Source organism: Nylanderia fulva, unplaced genomic scaffold (assembly GCF_048542155.1).
Source record: "Nylanderia fulva isolate GAGA-0341 unplaced genomic scaffold, ASM4854215v1 Scaffold33, whole genome shotgun sequence".
In the NCBI taxonomy this organism is placed as follows: domain Eukaryota; kingdom Metazoa; phylum Arthropoda; class Insecta; order Hymenoptera; family Formicidae; genus Nylanderia; species Nylanderia fulva.
Window position 1 is genome coordinate 1,480,806 of NW_028190400.1, and position 22,951 is coordinate 1,503,756.

General features: G+C 34.9%; 1 protein-coding gene across 1 annotated transcript in view; it reads right to left on the bottom strand.

The window, feature by feature from the left end:
- Window positions 1-338: 338 nt before the first annotated feature.
- The window catches only part of sli (slit guidance ligand), a 375,739-nt gene continuing 353,126 nt past the window's right edge, over window positions 339-22,951 (bottom strand). Inside the window, 25 exon segments of the mRNA XM_085484938.1 lie at window positions 339-3,484; window positions 3,961-4,100; window positions 4,315-4,461; window positions 4,834-5,043; window positions 5,945-6,406; window positions 6,771-6,984; window positions 9,246-9,555; window positions 11,153-11,372; window positions 11,944-12,107; window positions 12,184-12,255; window positions 12,678-12,749; window positions 12,844-12,915; window positions 12,994-13,195; window positions 13,631-13,794; window positions 13,893-13,964; window positions 14,059-14,130; window positions 15,020-15,166; window positions 17,429-17,550; window positions 17,552-17,580; window positions 20,967-21,130; window positions 21,290-21,433; window positions 21,711-21,782; window positions 21,868-21,939; window positions 22,042-22,113; window positions 22,592-22,755. Of these exon segments, the coding sequence (XP_085341064.1) occupies window positions 3,398-3,484; window positions 3,961-4,100; window positions 4,315-4,461; window positions 4,834-5,043; window positions 5,945-6,406; window positions 6,771-6,984; window positions 9,246-9,555; window positions 11,153-11,372; window positions 11,944-12,107; window positions 12,184-12,255; window positions 12,678-12,749; window positions 12,844-12,915; window positions 12,994-13,195; window positions 13,631-13,794; window positions 13,893-13,964; window positions 14,059-14,130; window positions 15,020-15,166; window positions 17,429-17,550; window positions 17,552-17,580; window positions 20,967-21,130; window positions 21,290-21,433; window positions 21,711-21,782; window positions 21,868-21,939; window positions 22,042-22,113; window positions 22,592-22,755 (3,666 nt within the window). The 3' untranslated portion in view covers window positions 339-3,397.

The following is a 22,951-nucleotide window of genomic DNA, read 5'->3' on the forward strand; positions in this document are numbered from 1 at the left end:
TATATCATATTTATCTGCATTACAATTTTATATAACATAAACATGTCACGATGGATTTGCCGTAATGTAATGTAAAATCATAATAACGATTTCGCGCTTAAACGTTGAATCTGATATTAATATCCAACTGATATAAATAACGCGGTTTCTTTGTATAAACGAAAGAATGTATGTATTTACACACTTTATATATTTCGAGTAAAATATATTCGCATAATTTACAGTCCGTAATAATATTCATTAGTCGCACTTCTAGAATATTCTCTTCTTTAATGTTAAATATGAAATGTATAAGAGATTAAATTATATGTTGCGATGGATTACTGATACGACGAACGTACGTTTGCTTGCATATATTTATTTGTATTTCGTTGGACCAAATGTACAGAATCATTTTACAAAAATCTGTTCTTCTCCGACAGGCGCCAGCTTCAAATGTGTTTCACAGAAATTTATCCGGATTAGTATTAACTAAATATTTGATAACCAAATGATTCGTAAACACAACGGCACAGAGAACTTATGCGATCACTAACACTACCAAATTATATTTTATATTATATTGTACGATCATGATACATCTACCTTTCCATTATATAAAAAAGAAAACGTGAAGATAAATGATATTCGATATTATCCATCAACAGATGGATGCCATCATCCACGATTATACAACTTGTTATTCTTTTATTATTCACACATCTCTACTTTTATTTTACAAAATAAATATACCTTTTAGCGTGAAACTAAGTAAAAAAATGTAAAAAAATATGTGAAGTCTCCTGTGTGTCTTTAAGTCGACAGATATCTGTTTCGTCGCATTTTCTCATATATGGCCAGATAAATACGTGGCATTGGCAGTTGTCAAGCGTGGCAGTCGTATAATGGCATTGAAATCCGAAAAGAGATATACTACAATCGTGTAACCGTTTAACGGTCGAAAGCTATGTCTATATATAAATTCTACGATTGGTACTTTCTCGCGAGGCGCACGCTAGATGATAAAATCGCGTCGAAATCGTGAAAGATGATAGCGAAATACGTCGAGAGATATTCGTTCATCCTATAAGTGTACGTTTAAAAAAATAGTTTAATACATAAATGTTATCAAATAAAAGAAAGAAATGGAATAAATACGTATAAATACTGGCAGTGGAAGATGCGATGCAGTTTTCCGGGGAAGGAGAGGCTGGGGGATTGGGAGAAGAATATAGATACGTATAAATAGATATAGCATAGGTACGTGATATACGACATACATTAATAGAGGCTTACGAACGAATTACGCTTCTTGATTAAACTAATAGCAAATTAGCTTAGATATAAATAATCCGCTTATAGAAAAATAATTACGTGGTTTTGTATCGGCAAACGCCGTTTCAAATTAACGATGATTTACCAATCTATATTAGTTACATCCGTCTCGTAATCGGCTGATCAAATGTTTATACGCAGGTTGCTCCATAAATTCTCCATAATTCGTTTTCCTATCATCGCTCAAAATCATCGATCCGAAAATCGCTCGCATGCGAGTCTTCCGTTGCTCCATGCAGCTTACAGACTGCATCTCGCACCTCGAAACGTAATATTAGGCCGTAAAGTGAAAAATTCGAAGCGCGCCCTTCGAAATTCGCGATGCAGTCCGTTCCGGCGATTTTTTCGCGGCACGTTTTCTTGACTTTTTCAACAAATTAAGCTACATTCCCACTGCTGCTGTCGGTGAGGTGAGATAAGATGTTGACGGCGTGAGTTCAATTCAATATTTTTTATCACGCTTAAAATATATTTTACATTTAATTAGACACTTATCCAGTGATTTATATTCACATACTTGTGATTCTACATGACTTTTAATTGGCATAACTGTTTGTTTTTTGATTATTGAGTGATTTACAAATGACCTAATTAGCTAGCTAAGAATTGTGCAGTTAAAGTGATAGCTGGAACGCTAAATTAGCAGCACTGTAACTAAACTCGTGAAAAAGGCAAGAAACACACTGCCGTTTGCGCCATTATTTGCCTTTGCTTCGTTTAGATTTATTGGCTATTATGACGATGTTATATTCGCATGTATATTGTACAAGCGAAATGTTTCGATCGTCAAATCAAACAATTTGTAGCAACAGCGTATTGCAATCATTCGCATCATTCTCACAAACATTTCTCTCTCTCTCTCTCTCTCTCTTCCTTTCGCTATTTTTCACGTATTTGTAGATCGTATTTTGCAAAAATTCAAAGACCATTGCTCAGTGGGTAGAAATAGCTATACGATCGAAGATTCGCGTTTAGTAAAAATTCGCTGAAAGGAAGATAGACCTAACGTGGGATCTAGACTTCGCAAACACTTAGAAAACTTGTCCAAGAAATTACGATTGTCAATAATTTTCATTATTGTAATATTTTCATATAAAAATTCAAGTTTATTAAAAAAAAAAATATATAACTATAATTTAATTAAAATAGAGAGAGCGGTGATTACTCAACAGATTGATGTGTGTCTTTCACGAATTTCAAATAAACGCATCAAATATTAATTGCTTTTTTTTCAGATATTTCGCAAATTCCCATTGCAATGAAAGATAATAAATTTAATAACAGAAAGTTAATCTACTTTTTAATAACTTTTGAACAAAAATATGCCGATTAATATATTACTAACAAGGAAATTATAATCGCCATCGGGAAATGTATTAAACAAAATGCGGTGCGTATATAGATCCTATAAGAAGATTACGGAAGCCTGTTTACATGTAACCGCGAATCCCCTATTACCAGTTAGGTCCATTCCGCGCTAAATCAACGACGTAATCGCACGCACTCGTACGTACGATGTTACGAACACGCAAGCGCCCGCGTGCGCGGTCCGCGATCGCAAATGTTGCGGACACGCGTTGGTCCGCGCGCGCGCTCGCGTCTCACGCTCTTCGTCCACCCTTCATTTTATATTACCTATATCGGGTCATTATATACGAATAATACCTAGTATACGTTTAACTGCTTCGATATCGATAGAGTCCGTAGCTATATATACGTACAATATAATCTTGCTTCTGCTTTCTTACTCTTTCTTTCTCTCTCATTTTTTCTCTTTTCTCATTCTTTTTTTTTCTTTAATAATACATATCACACTGAGCCGGCTATGTGTGTGTCCATCTTATTTTGGCCTGCACTTCGTCACGCACTCCCTTGCGTCTTGCGAAGGGATGTCGCATAGGGATGTCGAGGACACGTGGTAATGTGGTCTCGGTCCTCGCCGTCCCGCTGCCGCTCCTTTCGTCATCTTCCGCATGGAAGCGCGAGAAACGGGGGTGCTGCTATGGATCCGGGGGTTTCTTCTCGGTCTCGTTTCACGTCTCGACGCGCGTCGACGAGACTTGGGCCGCGATGCGTCGACTGGCTAGTAACATTTGCGGCTACATGTGCATTTACGCACCAGGTCAATGTCCTTGGTGTACCGCATGCCGTCCGTGCAAATTAATCGTACCTGAAATTAATGCGTAATTGTTTATAATGACGATCCGTCCTACTGTTACTGGCTAATAACGGCGGCCAGCTTGATGAACATAATTGCGGTAATTGGCGCGGTTGCTTCGGCTGGTTCATTGCGCGATCGATCATTTTGGAAGACGCGATGGTCTACTTCGCTCCGCCCGACCCGTCCTCGCGGAATTTGACGCCAATTAACAAGAACAAGGGCGATATGGGCTTCAATATTCATCGACGTTGTCTATTGTCGATTGTATAATAGAATAGTAGAGATCTCATAACATGTAAATTTGACGCAACATTAATTTACTCCGAGATTTGATGTTATACAGAGAGATCCCCAGACAATTGAAATATATAATATATAATAGGTATATCTATATATATAATAGAATCAATGCATTGTGTGGCGTGTTTTGCGGGAAACCGTATCGTTCGCGCGAGTTCCAATCGATATATGAATATCCTATGTACCTTGCGCCGCTTAGTCTTCCGCGGTAAACAGCAGGAATTGCCGCAACTTCCCCAACATTTAGCAAGCTTCACGGGTCGTCGACTCCGACATCCATTCTCGCTATAGTACTCCCTTGTATGCTCCTTGCGACAGGTTGGTGCTGCGACAACAGTGTCAATTATTTTTATCGAAAGTGATGGATGATATTATGAATTAAACATACACATATGATTATATTCTCTATTAATAATAAGAAAAAGTATCTCATAAAAATAATTTATATTTTGCATTATTTTTTTATAAATATATATATATATATATATCTTACATTTTTTTATATTCATAAAGTTAAAGTTAGAAGAAATCATATATACCTTTCTCGCAGTATCGTCCTTGCCAGCCAGTTTGACACCGGCAAGAATAAGTGTTGTCGAATACTGATGATATGCATTGAGATCCTTTTCTGCACTCGTGTCCGATACATGCATGCGAAGGCACCAATCCAATCGACTTCATGACATCTATAATTGAAAAATTTTCTTAAATTTTCTTAAAATGCCATGTGATAATTTAAACAATATGTCCAATTACAATTTATTAATTTTTTATTTTAATTCTATTTAAAATATAATTGCTTTTGTTACATATGATCGATTCAATATACTTTATAAATGCAACACATCATGACGGTAACAAATATTAAACATATATTAATTACAATGCTTATATAATGTCAATTATAAAATAGATAAAACTTTTTTTAAATACGTGATCCCCTACGTACTTTATAAGTTGCTTTGTAAAAGAAATATTGTATTTGTAACTTCGGAATTTTGAAAATTCAAGTGTCTCAGTTTTTAAAGTTGTAATTAATAATTGCATGCTTAACATACCAGAAATACCAGGATGTTTGCGAGGTATATGCTCTTGCGGGATGGATTCCTCATTACTACCGCTATTGTTAATTTCCTCAGCTGCAACAATATCTCTCGCCTCGTCGGCCTCTTCCTCGCTAGCAGCACATCCGGGAGTAACGCGATGCATCTTTGCGGCGTTGCTGAAGTCTACCAACTTATGATTGATCCACATCTCGGAGATGCAGCCTGAGATAAAGCAAGAAAACTTTTAATGGATCTGGCGAGGGAGAAACTTTTGCTTTATCCTATATAAAGAGTGGCGGTATAGGAATGCGTATACCGAATATTATACGATGCAATTGGATATGATAATAAGTGAACACGTACTTCACGCATCCAAGTAAATATTTGGAATAGAAAAGGCTACGTCACACGAATGAGATCAGCGCGATTGATGTTGATGACATACTTTCTCTCATAATACCATTATCTCTCATTAGTAACATCATTATTTTATAATAATAAAAAAGAAGTTTAACTACAATTATAATATAAATTTTGCTATATGCATTCCATGTGTAATTACGAATTCTACATGTCATATTGTTACAAAACTTTTCAAATCTAATTCCTCTCGGATATGCATGCTGTGCTACATATTATTTCCTACACTATATGCAAACATAGTAAATCAGTATTGCGCCGAGGGACATCAAAAATATAACCGAATATTAAATGAGATCTCCACAAGTTGCAAATTTGTGGCTGATATTCCGAGTTTGCGACAACTATCGTTTCCCCGAGGAACCGCAGGATATTGGTGTTGGAACTAGCAGTAGTAGAGAACACAAATCAACCGTGAAATCTTCGAAATTCCCAACTCAATAGTTTCGTTACAACATTATTATAACAGTTTTTTTATAATTATTAAGTAAATTTAATTTAAAATAATTATGATAATTATGCGATAAAAAATTGATTATTCGCGAAATAACTTATTTAATCTTATTTAAAAAATTATTTTCATAATAACGCGGTACATCTTTATTTAATATTATTATAATATTATTAATATTAATATTATTATAATCTCTTAAATCTTGTTATAATAATTTATTAAATTTATAAGAATAATGCAGAAATTTACCTTGGAAGCTCGTAATGTTCCTTAAGTGAAACTCGGTAAATGCGACTTTAGCAACTTCCGGCGCTACGCCACCGATGAACATTGGCGTGACAAGCTTTAGATATTCCTTCGGACCCTCGTTGATGATGCTTCTGGCGGGGCCCCGATCGACCCTCATTGTAAAATTTTTCTTGATCGCCAGCAGCTCCGCCATGTGAGGCTTGCCATCGGCCACCATCTCGTAACTGTACATCGTCGAGGTAGGATAATTACCCACGTCGTACGAAACCCTGACCCGCCCATTAAAGAGCTCGACAGCGATGTGCCCGTCGCTTTGCCCGTCATAGAGAAGAACCCCGTTTTCCTGCGTGGTCGTGAATATGATGGTCACGTTCGCCTCGGGCCTCGTGCGTAGCGGTTCCAGCTCGACCAGCGAGCTATTGTCCACGAAGCTCAGACTCGTCAGGTACTCGCATCGTTTTCCTGAAATGATAGGTGGTCTCGCATGTCACACAGTTTGTCTCGAAATGCCACGCATAATGCACGCAAGGGATAATATTATAGAAAATTCTTTATTCTTGAAATTATGACAAGATTTAATTGCATTCTGAATTTTGACGAAAATATTTATCAAATATTATTCATTGAAGTTATTTATAAAAAGAAAACATCTACATTATATACATATATGCACAGAACAGATAAGAAAGTGATTTTTTATGTGAACTTGCTCTCTTTAAAAAAATTAAAGTATTTAAAATCAATATATAATATATTATTTTAAAATGACATATGATCATGGCATCCAAATATCGAGAGATAAACTTTTCTTTTTTTTTAAACTTACCGGTATAGCCGGGATGGCACTGGCAGAGATAGTCCGCGGCAGAGGCAGGAGCGGGCTGGAAGCAGGCACCGTGTTGACAGTCGTGGTGGGCACACGGACTGGTCTGTGGATACAGCATGGCTGTCGAAGGTGCAGCCTCGCAGTATCTCCCTGTATACTCCGCCGCGCACTTACATTCATAATTATTTATGCCGTCAATGCAAGTAGCACCGTTCTGTGAAAATAAATAATTTATAGTATAATAGTTTGCAAAGATAAAAATCTGCTAATAAAAAATTTAAAGTTTAAAAAGCTGAGGAGAGGAAGAGAGAGAGAGAGAGAGATAGAGAAGGGAATCAAGGGCTTGAACTTTAACATATTTATTATAACATTCTATTATTCGAACATTTGACATTAGCATTTTTTCGTTATTTTCAATATTACGCTTTAAGAGTCTTTGGTTTTTGATAAAATATTAATATCATAAATTAAAAAAAAATATTTAGATATACAATATTATTCATAGATTTTGCTTTGTTATTCAATTATGAATAGATTAATATGTAGAAAATTTCTTGAAATTAATATATTTGAGATAAGACATTACGAAAGAGAAAATAAATAGAAATAATAACTGTAATATCGATGCGTTTCTAATGTAGCTATTTAATTAATGTCTGCTAGTAACTTTGCGGATAAGATAGGAACGCGCGCACAAACTGTGTGGATGCAGCTAACTACTAGCAGAGGGTTACAAATCATCGAGCAGACCGCCAGTTTCACATGCCTGGTCTAGAGTCTCAAACTAAAGGCCATGTATTCCGGCTTAAGTCACATATGTGCAACTATATCCCCCCTATGAGTTACACGTGCTAATCTTATCAATGGTTGAATCCCGGTTGAACCAATGGAAGCAATTCGGAATGATGTTACTTAATGTTATATGAAGATTTATAAGCGCGACAATCACAATGATTACAAAAATTAACATAATTAAAAAGTTAATGTAATAGACTTTGCAATTAACCGATATTTAAATAGTATATCGTATTTATATTAACTCAATAAACTATATTTTAATTACTATATATATGCAGGATATACGCTCAATATGCGCAAATAGAAGATTTAATGGAAGTGCCTCTGTAGATCAATTTCGCGCCATTCATGAAAGCTTAGGAAGCTTGAAACGTGATATACTATCGTGGCTTTAGAGCTAGCACCACAAAGCCGAAAACTCTATACGAGTTTCCGCTACTCCAAAACCACGCAAACACTCGGAATGAAATTTGGCCAATATTATAACACTGCGAAGAAGAAGTTTCGCGTAAAATTTTATGCGCCAACTTTGCTTCTAGGTCGTGGATCTTGTAAAGTTTCTTTCTGTCGGAAGATCATATCTGTTCGGCTGAAATTCTATTTAAGAGTCGATAGTCAAATAAAAGTTCGGTTCTCATGAAAGTCAAGTTATGTCGCTGTTTGACTTTTCATATTGATACTGGTGGTGAATTAAATTGATACTACATTAAGTGATTCATCCAAGAAATACGTTTCAAAATGCAATCTAAAGAATAATATGTCGGTATACATATATTAAACATCTGCCGTATAAATATATAATCAATTTAAAAAAATTAAGAATTATAAAATAGAATATCAAATAATTAAAATATTATAAAATAATGAAGAATGCTATAGTACAACTGCTGCAAACGTAAAAAAAAGAACTGATAGCGCGACAACGAGAAATTAATTGCGATTGTCGCGACTGTTAGATATGAGAAAATAAATTTGTACAATATACTGTAAATGAAACAGATATCATCGACTTCATGTAGATAAACGTAGTCGTGCACGCGATTTGTACAGTAATAGTATAATTTCTACAGTAATAGTATAATTACTTATTTTAATGAATTTTACACTGAATAATAATATTATAGGTGTCATGTATTTATAAATGCTTAAAATTTTAATTACATATTGTAAATTAAGAAAATATTATAAAACATGTTATGCAAAATGCTCTACAAAATTTGTTATAAAATCTAAAAATGTTTATATACAATAATATCGCGTTTGATACTGCGACATTTACAGAAAAAGGAAGAAGGAACGTAGAAAAATATGGTTGAAAAATGAGAATTATTCAATTTTGTGACAATCATTAGTAGAAGCACATCTAGTTTAATGTAACATTTATTTTATCGATTTTCATCTTTTCATGTTATCTTATTGTTAGAGGAGTTTATGACTGACAACATGCAAAATATTACGTACTTTTGCTTACTAATCTAAAAACTCGAATAAGGTAGAATATATAACAATCCAATAATCGATATATTATTCCAACAAATTCCGCGTTGTACGTTCGTTACGTATAATAGCTTCGTTGCATGGAAAGACTAGGAAATGACATCAAATTGACACAATGCGCGAAGGAATTAAATCCGGCAATCGATATTATGATTATACTGAAAGTTATCACGCACGTACCTGGCACATATGATCGACACAATCATCCAGGTTTGTGGAACAATTAAGGCCGGTGAAGCCGATCGGGCATTCGCAGCTGTAGTGGGTCTTGTGATCGACGCATCGGCCTCCGTTCTCACAGGGGTCGTGCCCCTTTGTGCAAAAGGGTATCTTCTCCTCGCAGTATTCTCCCATGAATCCTGGGGTGCAGTCGCATCGATAGGCTTGTACGAGGTCGACGCAGGTCGCGTTATTAGCGCACCTGTTGTTGGCACAGTCGTCGACATTGCTCTCGCATCGAAGTCCCTTGTACCCGGGGGCGCAGTCGCAACTGTCACACACCGACTGAACGTCAATCGAGACATTGAGCCCGACATGCGATCGCGGTGGATCCGCCAAACGTATTTTATACCGCGGGCGATAAACTGCCGATACATTTGCGCATCTCTCTTTTCTTTTCTGCGCGCTTCCAGCGCGTTAAATGAAATGTTCATATTGTGGGATAGTATAAAAATAAAAAAAAAACTCGAAAATTTGATAATACTTTGAGCTTCGAGAAAAAGAAAATTAACCTACATTTTTAGTTTCATTATTAGATTATTAGAATTGATTTTTATATTTAATTTAAATTTTATATTTAATAGGAATAAGCAAATAAATAATTATTACAATTAATTATTAATAGCTAACTGTAAATAATTACTGCAAATGTTGTCTGTGAACTACATTATTATTATCTTTATTAGTATTGCAAACAATAATAATAATAATAATGAAGGGATAAACTTGTTCAAAAAATTTGAGATAAATTATTCTTTTTATCAGAAATATGTGAATTTTACACGACACATTTGTTGATCTGATGAATGCACACTAAAAATAGCAGGCGCATAAATTTGATACTTTGATTTTTTGATAATTACAATAGCCGCTTTATTATGAACAAGTTATTGACAGCACCGTCGGCAGTTTATAGCCGGTAGTCGTCACTCCTCGGGGCTCACGTGCAGAGGGTCCCGTTTATTACGCGTGTTGTGAAAGCTAGAATTTGACGAACGCTTCGATCGGATTCTACTTCAGGCGCCACTTTAAGCAACACGGCACGCCGAAATTGTCAAAATAGCATAGCGACAACACAAGACGATCTTTTATTGCGTTTTCACGATATACGTTTTATCGAATTGAAATAAAACTCAAACTTCAATATACAGTTCTCTATTCATCTATACAAGCATTTTTTATCGTGCATGTTTAAGTCTACTTTGATGTCTAGACGAACTATTTACAGTAATTTCAAAGAACTATTTGATACGCGAAATGATATTGATAACGTGCAGGCTCTACTGATGTAATATCTACGATCATATTATGTGATGACATCGATGTTTTTTTATACAATGTACGATTAAATAATTGTATGATTATATCAATCTACATTATTTTCAATATCATTCTATGTTTGTTAATGTTTAGATTCTTTCTTAATTATTTTCTTAATTATTGTCTTAAACAAATAAATTAATATTTATATATTATATATATATCTTTTTATACGATATATCTATTTTGCAATATTATTATTATTATTATTATTTATTTGATTATGATTCTTTTTTGAAGACAATAATCAAACTAATAATAAAATTTAGATGTCATCAATATCTTGCTTAATTATGCGTTTGACTATAATTTACACGATATATATAGTGAAAATTCTACGTAATTTCGTAAGGACAAGAGGCGCTAACGCGAGAGAGGAGAAACAGCTGTAGGGCATTCACGCAAGAGGATCTCGAAGGAAGTTTCGTCTGGAATACGATACAATATAGCAAACGCTGTCTACGGGTACCACTGAACGAACAACTCTAAAGTCAGCCCGACGAGCCACTACTTTGATCAAGACTCCGACTGTCGCGTTTGCTAAGTACCTGAATCTTCCTTCCTCCAGTACTTTGCAAGTTCCGGAGTTCCTGCAAGGATTTCCATAGCACGCGTCAATTTTATGCTGACACCGGTCCCCGTGATATCCTGGCGTGCACTTGCAACGGAACTGCCGGTCCGGAAGCGCCTCGCAAAATCCTCCATTTTCGCATGGCGAGGTGTAACACAGGTCGCACTTGGCCAAGACTTCGGCTGGCTGTTGCTTGGCTGCGCGGAAGAAAGGTCTACGATTAATGAGCAATTTTAGTACCCTACCGTGATGTTGGGCCAAAAAACCACGAACTAAACAGACTGCGTCGCGTTATACTACGAAAAATCAAAAACACCGTCACGTGCGACAATTAGTACGCGATCGCGGATCAATAATGGCCAAGGATTGAGAAGGTTTCCCACTTGCCTCTTTTACGGATTCTGTGTACCGATTTACTGTTGAAATAAATAGTCATTAAATAGAATGAAAAGCTATTTAAATCTAATGGAAAATCGATATTCAATGGATCGTTTTACAACGAAGCTTACTAAGCAGGATAACAATCTGCATTTCTGCTTTAAGTGGTGAATATTTTATTAAACGATATTAATAAATGTTAAAGCACACTTAAGTAAAACGTTGTAAATATGGCATAAATGATTGTTCGTTTTTATATTATTTGTATTAACAAATTATGCAGGCGTAATTGCCGTATTATTCGCGAGTAGTAACTAATTAATTTGACGGCAAGTGGAGTCTCTTGGCCATTTTGCCCGCAATCGAGATATACGCTTATAAAATATTTACTTTTGCATTGAAAGGCAGTAGCCGGTGTCGTCAAAAGCAATTTGTCTCTCATTGCAGGCGGTTCCATGCACCTGGCTATGCCAGGTTCCACGTAATCTTTCTTCACCCATTCGGCCAACCACCGCATGCTGCAGTCGCAGTAAAGCGGGTTGGACCCTAGAGCGCTGTAAATATTGTCATCGATAAATTGCTAGTGCCGAAAATCGAGTGTGTGTGGTTACAAAACGGAACGATACTTACAGATGCGTTATAGACTTGAGGTCCTCGAACGCTCCCTCTGGGATGACCGATATGTCGTTGCCGTGCAGTGAACTGAAAACGAGATTATTGTGCATTTTTCGCGCTATCGAGACATAATGGCATTAAATTTTTTTTTATTTTATTTTCTTCGGATAAAAAGACTCAGATATCGATTAACAATTTATGACTTTTATGATTAACATTATGGAATTTTACTTTATTAGGATTAATGGCTCCATTGTGCTACAACTATGAATCGAATTAAAAGTTTAATGTAAAATTTTATTCGCATTTTAACGCAATTATATAGTAATGTTAAATTTTATTTCTGCTCCGTTAATAGAGAACGCTTATTAAATGGTCTCCGTTTAGTACTACAAAATATCAATAACTACGAACGGGTGCATAAAAGTATGTGCATAAATCGTTTCGCGACGACAATAAAAAGGTATGATAAAAACTTTAGCCGAGTAATGTTCGTAAATGTGACTCACATTATGCGCAGATTTTTCAATCCCGCGAGAGCATTTCGCTGCACGCATTGCAATTTATTGTAACTGATGATTCTGCAAAAGAGATTCACGCGTCATACATTACATAAATCGTTTTGCCAGGGTTTTTTTACGAGAAAACTCTCGGCGGAATAAATATTCGACTTACAGGTGCGACAGCTTCGTAAGATTCCTAAAGGTATCGTTGGACAGCATTCCAATCTGGTTGTTGCTCAGATCCCTGAAAACGAAGCGGACGTTAAAACATGGCGAAAGCCGCTCGAAAGATATACGGATGGTACACGCGTGTGTTATTTACAGTCTGGTGAGAATCCTCAGGTGGTTCAGCCTCTCCGGCTGGATCGTCTTGATGTCGTTCACGTCCAAATACAGCTCGGTGGTTTCCGGCGGAATCCCGCGCGGAATCTCTGTAAGCTGAGACCTCGAACATCTCACCACCGAACCCGCGCAATTACATTGAGGCGGGCAGTAATCGTCGCCTAGGCAACCCACGCTGTCGTCTGATGGGTGTAAAACGGTTGGTGGATCGTTAACGAGGATTTGCAATTCAGATCGCGAATATTATTTTATGGAAACGAATAAAGACGCTCTAGTGAAAGTGACTGGCTTATTTCTGAAATTTCTTCACGGTCGCCATCCGGATGACATGTAAATCGAACGTACAAACAAATTCGTATAGATTTAATTAATATGTAGATTGATATCGATTTTGTACGTGTTCGAATCAGTTTGCATGCAAAACTACGTTCGATTGAATATTTTACGGCATATAGTATCATATTTGTTCTCTATTTCAAATTTATAGCGATCTGATCGACCATTGAATGCGATATAAAATACGATAATACAAATTACACGAAGGTAAATGTATCTATCTATAGTTGCGCAATATTTAAATGCGATTAATTGGATTATATATTGAAGGTGTTACGTACTGGTGCATTTAAACTCATGATGAGGAATGTCTTTTATGATGGCGTCCTTTAATCGCGGCGGATCATGACAATGGCCACTGATTCCATCTATATTTCGTTTCCTCAGCCATCCAGCAAACCACGCGAGATAGCAGTTGCATGATAGCGGATTACTTTGCATGTTGCTGCAAATACCGAAAAATATATTAAATGATACAGAAAATAAGAAATAAGTGGAATTTATATTTTTACATGATTTTACAACCGATAAATGTTTACTTACATAGATCGTAAATGCGGCATTTCATCGAACGATCCTGGCATAACACACGTAATGGAATTACCGACGAGATTCCTACACAGAGAATTAATTATATGAATCAGCGTTTATATTGTGCGATATCGTTTTATAAACGAAGACGATATGTTGTATCAATGAGGGTACTTACAGCGTTTTAAGATTCGTTAGACCGGAAAACATCTTGTTGTGTACTTCTCGTAACCTATTCTCGGATAAAAGTCTGCGAAAAGAAAGCTTTGTCACTTTGCGAAACGAGGCATACGACAAAATGAAAAAAGATTGAGAATTGAATTTTACCACGTTACAATTTGCCGTTATTTTTACGAGTCGATAAATATCATTCAACGCATACGAACACGAAAGACATAAAAGTACGCGAAACGTTTTGAAGCTGGCACCGTGATGTACGTATAACTTTTATTAAAACACATTCTTTAACCCAGAATAGACAAAACGTAAAATGATTCCGAAATAATGTTCAAAATGCTTTAAAAATATATAGTTATTAATTATATGGATTTATAATCCTTGCCATCTGAATTATGCATTGTACAAAATATTATAGATGACAAGAAAAGCTAATATAGTAGTTACAGTTTTAAAATGCTCGTATATTATTTACTTTTTACAATATATAAAAATTATTAAAACAATGTTTATATATTATTAAATTAATTAATATATTATATTAATTAGTATATACTATATTAATAGATTACTTCTTAATAAAAGTAGTTGTGACATTGTAATATTTCTGGTAATCAGTATGCAGATACAAATTATATTTGCGAATAAAATTTCACAAACCATTAAATAGATATTCAAGATGTCACTCAAGTCTTTAATGGAAAACCGTCGGCATTGTTTTAATAATTTTCTCAGGGCCATTGTAGCCTTCGAAAATTCCCCGGAAGATTCTCTAAAGTTGAAAATATCGACTAAGAAAGCCGCGCAAAGAAAACAATTCTGGCGTTACACAACGGTACTTCTAAAACGACTTCTATTGTCCTGGCAAAAGCGAAGTTTTCCGGAAAGACAACGACGACGCGACGACATCGTGAAGAAGCTGGCTTCTTAAATGGAAGCGGCGTAAATTCGGGTTGACTTACAGGTCGGTGAGATTGTGAGCTCCTTGAAAGGCGGACGCCTCGATGCGAGAGATTTTATTTTTCCTGAGGTCCAAATGCTGCAACTCTGGCAGCTTCTCGAAGAGGCCGTCGCCTTTGATCTTGTCCAGTTCATTGTTGCTCAACAGTCTGGCGTGAACGTACAAGCGAAAAAGAATTGTATGTAGAGCGAGATCGCGGCTATGATCGCGTCGAAATGCTTGCGTGTTTTGTGGCGTGTATATATCGTTAGTCAAACAGCGAATAGTAAAAAAAAAAAAAAAAAAAATCCAGGAGAGAGAGAGAGAGAGAGAGGGAAAAGGGCGAAATTGGTACTTGCCGTTCGTTACTCCATCACTTGTTTTCGACTACCCGCCGAGCAATTTATTCTCTCTACCGCGTTATAACAATGCGCCGCCCAATAAATTTTGCGAATTGCGCGCTGGAATAACTCTCATGCAGAAATTGGTGTGTTGCAGAATTTTCGTGCGATATACCGAGCAATAGTGTAACTTGTGCAGTTGATTGTTTTGCTTCGTTCGTAATTAATATTCTAACGTTCAGCTAAAACTATTAACTTGGAACCTATCGGAATATAAAAATGTACGCTATGCGCACATGAAATAAAGTAAAATGATAAATGCAATTCCTATAACAATTATTAGTAACGCTCGTTGTTTTATTTTCGAATATATGTAAAGTTTTAAAGTTTTTCGACAAAAATATCCGATTGCGAGAGAATAAAAATAAATTTGTGAGTATAGTATATCAGATTTATTAAGAAACTATAATATTTAAAAATACGAATAAAATAATAAAAAAATTAAAGATCATGTATACATAGTAGAAAAAGAATTTGCTATGTACGTTGACTATGTATTTTTATTTTTAAGAACTGATACATATGCATCAATCTCTCTCTCTCTCTCTCTCTCTCTCTCTCTCTCTCTCTCTCTCTCTTATTGAATGGTATCGAGAAATTATTTTCTAAAGCACCGATCCATTAAACGGACCGGATGCATAATTTACTGGGAATAATAGCCCGATCTCATCATTGTCTTTTTTCCATCGCATTCCACGATTTAATCAGGTGATTATCTGGTTCGACGATCGAATTAATATTCGAGCGAAGCGATGAGGAATTTTCTACAGACGAATGATATTCATTTTAACTACTCGACTGGACTGTCCCGACTGATCGATCGACTTGTCCGACATTTGAAATGAACATTCCTCATAAAAAAGTAAGAGTAGTCTATAATTATATATAATAAAAAATGTGCATAATGTTAAATTATATAATATTATTAATATTTGCAAATGACATATTTGTGCAACAAGCTAATAAAATTTACTGCACTTATTCCCAGCATTTTATTATATTTTTTTATTGTTAAATATATTTTATTATATATATTTGAACGGTTTAATCAATTTTTTTGTTAATTTTAATTTATCTTCTTGTGTAAATTGTTTTGCAATTGCAATCTGCAATTTATACCAGGGATTATTAATGCACATGTATGTCCGTATTTAACGCGCTAATTGTTGCCATTAGCTAAAAATGATTATCACTCGAGCTAACACCAGCGTTGTATTTAATACCGATATTAATTGCTTGTGTAATTTCAGTCTTTAATATTGCTAATAATATTGTGGCACATTATGTGTATCCATTGCCCATTTAAATGTTGATGTCATTATCTAGATCTGTACTTATCATCAATTGCTGTATTGAATAGATAAGTCTTTCAGTGCGGGATATTATGAAAATTATAATGGTATAATTATATCGCATTAAATATATATATATATATATATATATATATTGTAGCGTATAATTATTACTCATTATTTATTGCAAGCACCTTGTTATAATTTTAATTACGAGATACAGAATTATCTGGCGAAGGTATAAATTGCGCTATTGTTTTTACTCGAATATCTTAAATAACAAAATATTTGGCGGGAATATCTCTCTTATTTTAGATCAACCAACTACCTCTTCATCAACGCGATGTCACATAGTATTTCGGGCGGCACTAAAAATGTTCACGGTGCAAGTGCGTTCAGCGTGACAAACATAACTGCATGAAATATATTGCGGATGCTGCTACATCCTGTATGACATAAATTGAGTTTGCCTTTGGTTCTCTCATTTTACACGCCTACGTTTGCCGCTCTCGCGATGTAACGACAAGTAAAATATTGTTAGAGGAAGCTTTAACGGAAATTATCTGTTTTTTATCTATCATTTTTTCGTTATCGATTTGTTTATATCAAGAAAAAGATTAAAAAAACAATTTATATAGAGCTTTCTCTGATAAAATTTTTTATCGTTGATTGTAACAGCGAACTAATCATGTTCTTTTATTGCGTGCAAGTTTAACATGTCAATTAAGAAGTACTTACAGCGTTGACGTATAAAGCGGCAGGTCCTTCGGTATCGCAGTTAATCTCTTGTTGGAGCAATCAACCGTTGCACCGTTGCACGTGCAGGACGTGGGACAGGCGCCAGGCAGAATGCACTCGCCAGGCCCTTTTTGTTAACAGTTCCTCGTCACCTGCGGACAAAGTTTCGAGATAGAGTCGAACTCGAACAATCGCGCCTGAGCAACACTTCCGCACTCGATCACGATCCTTTTCCAAGTTAAGACGGGAATAATGTACACGTGTCGTGCGCGCAAAGCGTCATTTGACATTTCGGTCACGAATGAATGCCGCGTTTCCGAAGCATTCCTTCGTGAAAATTACGTCGGTCAGACGACATAATCATACGATAAACGTGATGATGATGATGATGATAATGATGATGTCGATTCATTAACGATAAATTTTGATAATGAACAGTGTAATTAATGACGTCGTTAAACGAACTCGTACGCGCGATGCCGTATGTGCTTGCACGTTAATCGAGTGTTTAACGTCGTGCGTTAGTGTTGAGGACTAAATATGTTTATGTATGAATGCGGCTACGGCAGAAATGATTTATCATCGTATTATACACCACATTACAATTTGCCGGGTGTGATGTACGCATACGTAATTATATTGACGATACACATTGCACCGTGTATAATGCTTATATGATGCATATTGATTGTTTTTTTCTACGGTAGTCAAAATATAATAGTAATTTTTATTTGCCATTAAAAGATCGTTAAAAGAGAAGAAAGCAGAATAATTAAACTAAGAATTGGTTTTTCTCTTTTCCGATATTGAATGAGCATGCATGCTTATTTTTTCCATTTTTGCATTTGACGTTGCATTTTATAAACGAATAAAACCGCGAATTATAAGCTATTATATTTAATTAATAATTAACAATATAAAATATAAAATAGTACAAGTTAATATATCAAAATAAAGAAAGTATCATATAATATACTTTCGTAATAATATTTGTTTTACACAAACTAAACTAGTTTTACGTATGTTATAGATTAAGGTAAATAGTAAAACAAAAAAGTATAAATTTGCTAAGTTAAAATTAATCGATTACTTTCCGTTGTCTGATCCACTTTTCAACGAACCACTTCGGTGATATTCTTACGGGAGTGCTGTTTAAGAAGCGACATTCGTTTCCTTCTGCAAAGACTAAAAGCACTTTTCTCCTAATTCTCGCGAAATCCTTCGTAAAACAGAAGCAAGAGTATTGTGTAAATTTTTGCTGTGTAGCCGGCGGCGCGCAAGTTGCGAAAATTGTATACAAGTTTTACGCTGGTAACGTAAGTTCTTGTTTGCAAAGCTATACGTAGCAGTTATGCGCGTTTATACCGACATATACCTATGTGTGCACATATGTGTGCTACCAACATGTTTGTTTTCCACTAACTCTGAATTGAGTTTTGTATAAATACAAGGTATACAGGGGGTAAGTCGCGTTAGAGATGGATATCATCATTTCTTCCAGTAGTATTAACTATGCTCGTATGCTGTCGGAATAATGTAACAATCTGATTTTTATTTCTTCTTAAAACGTGAATATAAATCAGTATAACAATATAAATTTAAATAAATATTGTTTATTTCTTAAAAGCGAATTTCTATCTTTAACAATATTGATTTTTTAAATATATTGCGACATTAGATCATATAAATTTTGATTATCAATATATTGATGGCAAGGATTATATCAATATTTATATAAACATATGAAATTAATTTTTTTTGAGAATATTGATTAATATCACAAATCGCGGAACAATTTCTTCTATATCAAATTTATTTGCGCGATTATTTAGTAATTCAAGACGTTAACAAGCAAGATGTTACGCGATTCTTCGGTTTTTGCATCTCAATCCTACATTTTCGTATGTACATATATGCACTGTAAGTACAGCAGCATACGTATACGTTTTTTTGGAGAATTAAGTGGCATACATGGAAAATACATTCGAGCCGAAACTTAAAGCCACATAGAAATGTTAGAAACTTATTGTCAAATGCATATAGCAAACGTACGAATTGTTCAGGAAAATGTATGTCATTATCGTGCATTTCAGAGAAATGTAATGATATCTGTACACTTTCAATGTACGTATTTCTCTCGAATTATATAAAAATTGTGAAAAAACAAATGATAAATGCAAGCGACTAATAAAACTAATCGAGATAAAAAATTCTTGTAAACTGCGTATCAAAATTTGCGAATTGTGATATAATAACATATTGCAAATCATATATAATATATGTAGTGTGTATACGTGTGTACGTCTTACGATAAAATTTGATATTCATCCAAGATAGGAACGATTTTAAATAATAAAAAATACAAGTTTGTTTTGTATGTAAAAATGATGTAATATTGTGGAAACATCTTCAACCGTCTGTCTAAAATATGGGAAGAATATCAAAACGACAATGCGTATTAAAATTTAAAGCAGTTATGTATACATAACTCATAATATCCTTATCTGTATCCAGCATCCTTATATCTGAACGGTATAACGTGCTCGAATATTTTCTTACGATTTTCTTCCGTGAGCTAACGTAAAATTTCATGTTGGCAGTCAGATAAAACACCGAAAAATGCAATCTTTCTAGGGCACGCTTATCTACATCAATCATTTGTATGCAGCTTTATTTCGGTAAATGATTATCGTTCGTGCTCGTACGAACGAAACGAGTTTGCGAGCGTGCCTGCGAATGCACATAATAACATCGACTGACATTAATGCATACCTACCATGTGATATTAGATTAGCGAGATACATCCATCGGCAATTACATACGTCCGGCAAAGTGACCAGCATTTATCAAGGGATCCTACTGTGCGAGAACACCTATATAGATCGTCTGGTCACCTGTTCCGGACGTGTCGACAAGAACGAAGAAGAATCGAGACAGAGAGAAAGGAGAAGACGTACGTGTCTGGATATGGGATGCAAGAAGCATTGGAAGTAACGGTGGGTGATTTCACACGAGTGAAAATGGAAACCGAGGATCGGTTCGGAAGTGGCACGTCGTGTGCCATCACCTATTGGGTGATTGATAATAAATACGATCGATCAATTTCAATAATTTTATGTCGCTTTTCAATTCTTCCTCAGCAAGAGAAAATATTCATTTATAGATCTTGAATTAATTTTATCTTTTAATTCTAATTTTGTTTTTTTTTTGTAATTTTCTATTTAAAATAAGTGCACGTTTTGATCTTAATGATTCAGCCAAGCTTTAATGAAAGCCAAGATGAAATGAGTAATGACAATATTTATATAAATTATGTCGAGATGCAAAGATGATGAGATTAATTTCACAGATATGTGTATGAATATATGATAATACAAAAATTCGCGAAGATGTGAAATGTGAATGCAAGTCAGCGAATAATAGGGACCTATTTACATTCATCGTGCAATATATCTTCCTCCACATAAACTACCGACCTGTATTCTATCCTGCCGAAGTGTTAAGAAGAGATATACCGGAAAAGTCGAATTGTGCTTACCCTTACATTTGAACTTGTCGTCCCGCATCGAATCGATCTTCCGTTTCTGCGCTCTTTTTGGCGCTTCGCATTTAGCGCCGGATGTCTCTATAGGGTGCGCGTGAAGATACGCGCTCAGCCATCGTAGATTGCAATCGCAGATGAATGGATTCCTCGCCAAGTGTCTGTGAAAAAAGAATTAGGTTACTGGAAATACATTAAAAATTGTTAGAAATATTTTCTTGATTATTTAAGAACAATGCTTTTTATAAAAAAAAACTTTTTAATTCGCTAGGATAAACTAGCTAATGTTTAAAAGAAATTTTTTTATTAATAATACGAACAGCGTTTTAATGCTTCGCAAGTTGGCAAAAGTCCCATTAGCTAATGAACGTATATTGTTGTCGTATAAAGACAACAAGGTGAGACTGGTTAAGTCTTTGAACAGGTCTGTTCGTATGCATGATATCTCATTGGCATTCAGCAACCTGAAACAATAAGTTTCGCCATAATTTTCAACAGTTGCTTCATTGCAATACCTCACGGGAAAGCGAGAACAATACGTAAGGCTATGAATAAAAACATTTTCTTCAGTAGTTATAATATGAATTATTAATTCTTCTCGCCTTCTTAAAGTTGACCTCACATCATGTAAGAAAGACTATCTACATATATTTTATTTTATTATATTCTATAAGATTTTTATCATGCAATATCTCTTGGGTCTAAACTTTAATTGTTTCCTACTTTTCTGTATCTACTCACAACAATTGCAAATTTGTTAAGCCTTGGAAAAGACCAGCCGGTAGTTCCGTGATTTTATTTCCGTATAAAACTCTGCAACGAAATATATCACCGTTTATTGTTGCACAAAATAAGCGATTATTTAAAACATGTCAATAAAAAGCAAAAAAATACATACAGAGATTCGAGAGATTTTAAACCGTGAAAAGCGTCTGCTGCTACTTTTTTTATCTGGTTGTTGCTCAGGTCACTGCAGAGGAAAAATCAGGAAACATACAAAATTAAACATTTCGTGCGCGAATAATAGTGTGTATATATATGTTAGAGCAGGTCAGTCACGAACGTCACTCACATTCTTCGCAATTTTCTATACGGTGAGAAGGCTTTGGGTGGAATTTCCGTAATGCCATTCTGTTCCAATCGTCTGTAGGGACAACCAAGAAAAAACAAATTACAAATATAAATAAACAAAGCACATTTATGTTAATGGCCATTTTAAATATATCACTTTTTATCTATTTGTATTTCATTAATCTTTTCTATTTTCTATACGACATATACAATATAAAAATAAATTTTTTTTATGTTTGTGTTATTATCATATGTATTATTAGTTCGTTTGTTAGACTTCACAAAAAACTATTTACATAAGATTATTTTGGAATATTATTTATAAAAATCATAAATTTGAAAAATTATAAATATTATTTTTTATTATTTTTTTGTCAGAACAAATAATTATAAGTGCCCAATAAAAAAATAAATTAACGCATATTTGAGGTAGAAATATGTACTTGAGTCAGTTTACATTATCGAATATTCGAACAAGAAATAAATTTCAGACAAAGACACATATAAAATACACACACAATGCGCGAACATAGGGCGGCGGTTTTACTTACAACTCAGTGGTGTCCTCGGGAAGGTGGGTTGGCACTTTCGTCAAGGAGTTCTCTCTGCAATCGACGATCCCCTCAGCGCATTTACAAGGATGCGGGCACTGGGGTTCAGCGCTGCATTCCGATCCTGTACGCTCAACCAAGCCCGAACACTTGAACTCGTGCTCCTGCAAACAAAGGTTTAAAAGTCGTAAGCACGAATTAGGTCAACAAAGAGTATCGATGAATTTAATGATTGTTAAAATGCTGTGCTATAATATTCTTTCTCGTACAGTATGAGGTTAATGATTAGACTATTTTATTTTATTAGGAAGTTTGACGATTAATAAATTAATAATTAACGTAAATAATTCAATAACGATA